Source organism: Lathamus discolor, chromosome Z (assembly GCF_037157495.1).
Source record: "Lathamus discolor isolate bLatDis1 chromosome Z, bLatDis1.hap1, whole genome shotgun sequence".
Taxonomy (NCBI): domain Eukaryota; kingdom Metazoa; phylum Chordata; class Aves; order Psittaciformes; family Psittacidae; genus Lathamus; species Lathamus discolor.
The window spans coordinates 97,251,419-97,258,534 of record NC_088909.1 but is presented as its reverse complement, the minus strand read 5'-3'; the positions used below and the strand labels follow the sequence as shown (position 1 = coordinate 97,258,534).

The window sequence follows — 7,116 nt, the reverse complement described above, 5'->3', positions numbered from 1 at the left end:
GTCACAACTCTCCTTCAAGACTACATACATTTCCAAAAAAAAATGACGACAATCAGGATTCTCACTGCTTCCTTTCCAAATGTTTATAAGGGCAGATCACGCCAGTGTGACAATCCACTATGCTCTTAAAGTACCGAACGGTTTAGCACTTCATTGTGTCTTGTGAATAAACAAGAACAAAACCCCAACAAAGCACATTTAGGGTACCTATGTCAGGTCAAAGAACACCCAGATGAGGAAAAGCAACTGTTACAAGCATATCATACCAGCTGCCCAGCAGGCAAGTCTCCTCCAGCCCCAAGTGATGCCCATTAGAGCTGGGAGATCTCCGCACCTCTGAATTTCAGACGGCCGAAAAAGTCTCCCTCCAAAAGGCCACTCGCAGCACTCAGCTCCATCCTCCTCCCCACTCCCACTCATGGAGAGAAACAGGCCCTTGGGGAAGTAACTGGGAGACCATTAGTTAGCTGTCTGGCCTTTGAAAGGGCTCGCCCCTTGCACTGACTGTAAAAGCAGGCTGAAGAAAACTAGCCCCCTAACATAGTAGAGCCAGCCTCTCCTTCCCACAAAGGCCTTCACCTCAGAGCTGAGCATTTTGTATTAGCATAATTAATCATTTGGGAGTTTCCTCTGCCACAGCAACCAAACTGTATTTGTATATAGTGCAAGTGAAGGCTATACACTTCACCCTTTATTCAAGCATTTACATCAGCAATTGTTTGGCTTGGAAAAAATCACAAAGCAGGTGGTCTGTCAGCTTCCCTTGCAAACCTTTTCAAGAGAAGTGGAAGGACTATTAATCAGGGTTAATATAAGCACAACTGTTATTTACTACTATTTTCTTAAGTTTTATCATGAAGCAAATAAAACCCCAATGTAACAACTTTGAAAGGGATATCTGAAAATGAAAATCTATAGAACTGGAAATTCACAGTTTATAACTAGGCCAATATCAGATTCCTTCAAATACAGCATCCCTTCATTTGCCAATTAAAATGAAACACTAATGTGAGCTTACTGTAAATAAGTAAATTCATTCTGGAAATGTTGTATATTATGTACAGTACAGACTTCCCATCCTCTATGTGTACTTGTTGAAACCTACTGACACTCATACATTTTCAGGGAAAAAATAAATCACGTTTTACATCTGAATCTGCAGCCATAATTTTTACATCAGGTTTCTGTTGTCATGGATCCCCACACAAGCGAGTACCTCAGAACAGGTAAGCATTTCAGGATGGTGAGTCTTTCAAAAGCATATTAACACCGCTTTTGCTTACCTTTTTATAATCAGAGGCCTTTGTATAGTGCTTCCTATGTTAAGTGCTACAGGTTAAACTGGTAACAAATGAACAAAGGTGTTTGTTGTTTTTTTTTAATGCAGGTGATAAAACTTTTTATTTTGCTTTAACTGCAGAAAAATAACATGGAGTTGTTCAATGTAACCCCATCTAGTTATTAAAACAAATCTCTCATACTCTAGCCTAACTGAGGTAGTGTTTGAAACTACGGTATATGATACGCTAGCCCCATTTTTGGGAAAACTACATTATTTCCTTTGGAGTTTATACCACTATTTGGTCTACTGTGATTGACATTTTGGTTTTACAGAAGCATTTATTTCTTAGGAGCAGAAGTCCAATAGTTACTGGATATTTTCAGAGCATTTCAAACATGCCTTGACACACACGTGTTATTTGTGTCACTGACCAAAGAAGAGTTAAATCAGTTTCTTTTTGCTCCTTCTTTCAGTGGGAACTCATGAAAAGATAATCTTAGGAACTAAATTTAACTGTGAGCAGCAATTTACAATCTGCTTTACCAGAATGTGATGGTATGCAGTACACACAAAAACTCAGTGAAGTGATAGCTACGAAGCAGTGCTTATGTGTCTTGTTTTACTGTTCACAGGACTATCTATTGAAATCTCCAGTAGCATAGCTAGGAAGAACAGAGTTGTGAGCATCAGGATAAATTCCACTTATCTTAAGTATTAATCTGACAATTATAAAAAATGGTAAAAGTGAATGGAAAAAATACGTTCTACTTAGTACAGTCCAGCTGAGTTATTCCTGTATCAAAATCAAAGGGTAATCCCTTCTATTACAGGCATTCTAACAAAGGTGGCCATGCTACTGTATATACACGTTTGCATATATTTATATTACCTTCGTATAAAGGCTTCTGAATCTCTAGATCCATAATAAAAGTGTAAAATTGACAGGGATTACTACTTTTTTTTTTGTTTGTTTGTTTACAACTTGCACTCGTTAATTTAGAAACCTCACCAGCAACAAGATAGAGGCAACTATTTCAGTCATCAACAGTCACTGTCTCATTTAACTTTTGCAACAAGTCCTAAATACCAGTATAAAATTGTAAGTACTGCTGCTCCAAAATTTGGTACTTAAGGCTTTTCACTACAATTATTAGTACTGTCTGATGCTTGATCACTCATCCATTGAAAATCCAAATAAATCTTTGTTTTTATAAAAGGCTGTTTCCACGGAACTTTGAAAACACTCATATTATGTCTTCTCACAAAAGCAGCAATGATTAAATGTCTTCAAGTTTACTTTATACAATATTCATTTATCTGATACAAATCATGCTTTTTAAAGGATTTTGGTTACGAGTAAGACCAACATTCGTACTATATGAGCATGAATGTAGAAACTGCAAACACATGCATATCATTCAGGGAGAACAATCTGATTTCAGCATTTTAAGTTTAAATGATTTGCTATTTTTAAAAATCAAACTGTAGTGAAAGTCCTTAACTGGTTCAGATAAGATACATGTATGTAAATGTCATGAAATTGGAGAGACTGCTAATAAAATGACTTAGAACTACAGCAATATTAAAATAACTTAAAAGGAAACCTCAGTGTCACTGAGGCTTTTCTTTTTTCTGAAGTTACAAACCTCCAAGTAGTGTTATAAACAGTACAAAAACAAACAGAGAAAGGCTAACACTAACATTAATCCCCTAGTCTCCAAGATTACAGCACAGATCCCCATTGCTGGCAACGGAACGCACCCTCATATCTCTCTCTGATTCCTGGTATCCAGCATTTAAAAAGCAAGGCATCATTCTACTTCTCTGGAACAGAATTGAAAGTCAATCAAAAAAAGATGTCTCTGCATGTTGTCCTATTTGTTTGTTTGTTTTTTCCAATGAAATGAAAACTTGTGGAGGTGTTCAGTGCTTGGCTCTTGCATATACTGATAATTACTATTATTAAAACTATGGTAATGTTTAATAAATCCCCAAAGGGCTCAAAAGACTTGGACAGTAATTGGTTGAGGAAGAAAGTTTTCAGTTCAGTCTTCATGTACCAGCAGCTTCTGGAACGGTCTAGCAGATGATACTTGAAGCCTTTTATCCAGTCAGTCAGAGGCTGTCTGAGGATTTCAGAAAGTCTATACGTAATGCACTGCATGAGACAGAGGTCAGGATTCAGCTGATGTATCGATCACTGGAGGCTTTGTTGATGTTGCTAAAATAGCCTCTGCTTCTTCATGCATCTAAGAGAAAAAGAAGTATTCATGTTGTTAGTGATTTTTGCTAAATAGATATCATAAAATGGGTTCCTTTAAGACGTATCTGAAAGCATCCACTATTCACAACACGAAACCTGCACACGGTGCAATTTGGTGCATTTAACACATCTGAACACTCCACTTACTTGTAAGAACTGTACATCTTGAAATAGTTCCTGAATGAACCTTCTAGATGGAAGCCGAAATGTACAATGTGCTAACAAGTAGGACACCTCAGAGTAAAGGCATATGTCATCAAATGCTTGGGGATACTTCTCCTTAATTCTGGAAAAAGCAAACAAAACAAAAACAAAAAACCCAACAAAACAAAAAACAAAACAAAACAAAAAAACCCAAAACCCCACACACAGAAAAACAAAGCTTTGTTAAATCTCAAACAGGTTTCCACCATATTTAAAGAAAAAAAAAAACAAACATTCAATTAGATTTTGATTGTCATCATTAAAAGTAGAACTTTTCATTACTAGGCATTATAAATTCCAGGTCTGACAAAAGCAAGAACATAAGGGCAGCATGACTTTGTACAAAACTGCAAGAAATTTGTATTAGTGAGATCAAACAGAATATACAATTTTTAAAGTTGTAGAGAATTGCTGTACACCTGGGGATCATGTACCCTTAAAAGACGCAGAAAGAGAATAGTATATTAAAGAATTGACACCCACATGTACAGCAGTAGTAAGAGAAATCTGAAAAAGCTAACTTAATTACCTGTAAGCATAGTTAAAACTAAAATGAGCATTTCTTCATTTTCTTGTAGCAGTAATACGCCAATTTCCCATGTCACTATCCCATGCACCTACAGGTTTTATTATGATATTTGGTACATGGATTTATATTCCAGTATTTTAACACCTTCCCCCCCCCCCATAAATTAATTTCAGTAGTTGCATTCTTGCTCAAAGCAAATTTGTGTTTCTTAAGAAGTTACTTTCAATTTGTTGTTGTTCTCTTTATCTGATATGTTTTTTTGCAAAATAACAAAAAAGAATTACTGGTTTATTTGGTTTTTTAGTTGTTTTTTTGTTTTTTTGGCTTTTTTTTAAGATGTGTGATACATGGGGTATGTAAAGGATTATCACTGTAGTTGAACTACCGATTTTAGAAAGACTGGGGAAGAGTAAGAAATCAAAGACAGAGCAAAACCACTAAAAGAACAATTCTTTGTTTAGCCTTTACATTATATTCAATCATATCTGCTTACAATTTTTTGAGGAGTAAGAAATAAGATCTCTGCGACAGTGATTAACATTGAAAGCATACATACAACAAATTGCTAAAACATCTGAAATTTATTGAACTTACGTCAGCAGTCCAGTTTCATGGCCCTTAGTTCCTACTGAACTACTCAAATTGATGACTAAACGTAAGACTTCCTTCCGCAGAAGTATTCTGCACACTGGTGTATCATCTGGGATTGATTTTACTCCTGGAAAAACAAATTAAACAGGATGGAGTTTAAACAGAATAATCTTTGTGCTGATCTTATGCCAAGTAAGTCTGTTTTAGGATTCCATAAACACATACACATGCACTTATGTATGTATTCTGAACTTCTAATAAATACTTAATTTGAACGTAAAACTTAGAAAAAAAATATCTATTTTCAGGAATTAAGACAGAAAGATTTTAATACGGTAAACTACCATTTCATAAATGGAAAAGCCAGTAGGATTTAATTATAGTGCTGTCTCTCCCACTAAACCATGCTGCGAACTGGGTGATCATCTGCTCTATTTCTATCAGATGTTGCAGAAGTTAGCAAGCAGCTACTTCGTAAGAAATTACGATAATTCAAAACATAAAACATCAACCTGAAAAGAGGAATGTCTTTCTCTTTACAGAAATTCAGAGCTATTTAATTTAATAACCTGCAGAAATGTTGTATAGCAAAAGCAGTACCTAAAAAATACTTTTAGAGTTAGTCTTTAATAAACAAAAAAGCTTCCAAACTTACCTAGCATAAGTTCTGTACTCTTGGTGCTGCTAGCTGAACCATGGGATACTGCATCACTACAGCCCGAAATTCCAGAAAATTTGGAGGAATGCACATCCAAGTGATTGTGTATGGTCTGCCCACACCAGTCAGTATATGGAATGTCTGAAAAGTCTGCCATAAACATGATGTTGTATCTTTGTTATTCACAGTTTTCCTCACTTCAAATGCTTTTCTTATTTTCCAACAATGATAAGCACTCAAGACACTGACACACGAAGTATTGTGCATATGAACCATCTGGAAACTAGATGCTGATTTCGGACAAATCATACTGTATAAATCACTGGTTTTGAATCTCAAAATAGTCAAAACCAATAAGCTCTTTTAGACACTAAAAGAAGCCTAAAAAGTGTCACTACACATAGAGCTCTTATTGATATATCTGTGCTCTTATTTTACGTAACATAATGAAGATGCTTCTGCATACGCGTAATTTTTTCTGTTCATACAATTAATGCAGGTGTTGTAGAAAGCTGACTTCATCAACGGAAAGATGTGGTAAGTAAGATTCTTCGGGGAGGTTTCACTATCCACAGCCTTAGGTATTTTTGGTTTAAAGAGATACATATAATATCCAAACTTCTAATTGTTGCCCAGTTAACAACCACAGAAAAACACAGGTCTGAAGGGACTCCTGCAGATCACCTAGTTCAATCTCTTGCTCAAAGAAGGTTGATGGCTGGAGGTCTTGCTCACCTCAAAATGAGGTTATGTTACACTGCAAAGAGGTTCCTTCCCCCTAGGTTCAACTGGAATTTCTACTCCTACAGCACATGTTCTTGCCCTCCTGTCCTTTGCCTGCGTGCCTGACAAGAGCCTGGCTCTGCCATACCTCTAATCCCTTCACTACTTAAAGACTACAGCTGGGATTTTATTTGCCATCCCTTCTTGATATTGAACTCAAGCTCAAACTCTGCTTTCTGGGCCATTCCTCACATTGTCCCCTTTGTCAACAGTACTTTATGTGCTACTAGCTCATGTGTAACACTATTGTAAAACCATGATTATTCCTACTAGGTTTCCATTACTGTATTATGTTTCTACTAGAGACTGCAAATAGTTAAGTAACTTCAAGCTCTGCAGAGGAGGTTAGGAAAAAATATACTGAATTTGATCTGAATCTCAAAATATAAAGGAAGATGACTAAATCCTAGAAATTACAGCTCAACTTCAAAAGACTCCTTAGATTTCCTTTATTTTTGTTTTATGGTACAGACTTTCTCTGAAGTCAGACTTTTCGTAAGCTTGACAGCAAGCACCAGTTTCCAGGACACAGAGTTTAAATACTAAATAAGGTTTCAAATTTTATATTTTGATAAGCTCTTAGAAATATTGAAAAAAAAAAAATCATGCAGGCACCTATTCATACTAACAGTACTAGAAATCAAAAAGCTGGAAATGACCATAGAAATACCACTGGTTGCACAGTGAGCTTACTATGGAGTATTAATTTCAAGGTCAATAGTCAGTAAGAAAAAAACCCTCACAGATTAATACATTTTCAAGATGAACACTATTTTCCTTCAGTTTTACCACACTTCCCCACAGGG

General features: G+C 36.0%; 1 protein-coding gene across 1 annotated transcript in view; it reads right to left on the bottom strand.

Annotated features, from left to right (window-relative positions):
- Positions 1-259: 259 nt before the first annotated feature.
- The window catches only part of RICTOR (RPTOR independent companion of MTOR complex 2), a 78,815-nt gene continuing 71,958 nt past the window's right edge, over positions 260-7,116 (bottom strand). Inside the window, exons 35-38 of the mRNA XM_065663900.1 lie at positions 5,525-5,677; positions 4,873-4,996; positions 3,693-3,831; positions 260-3,531 (exon numbers count right to left, since the gene is read on the bottom strand). Coding sequence (XP_065519972.1) covers positions 3,457-3,531; positions 3,693-3,831; positions 4,873-4,996; positions 5,525-5,677 — 491 coding nt within the window. The 3' untranslated portion in view covers positions 260-3,456. The remainder of the gene's footprint in view (positions 3,532-3,692; positions 3,832-4,872; positions 4,997-5,524; positions 5,678-7,116) is intronic.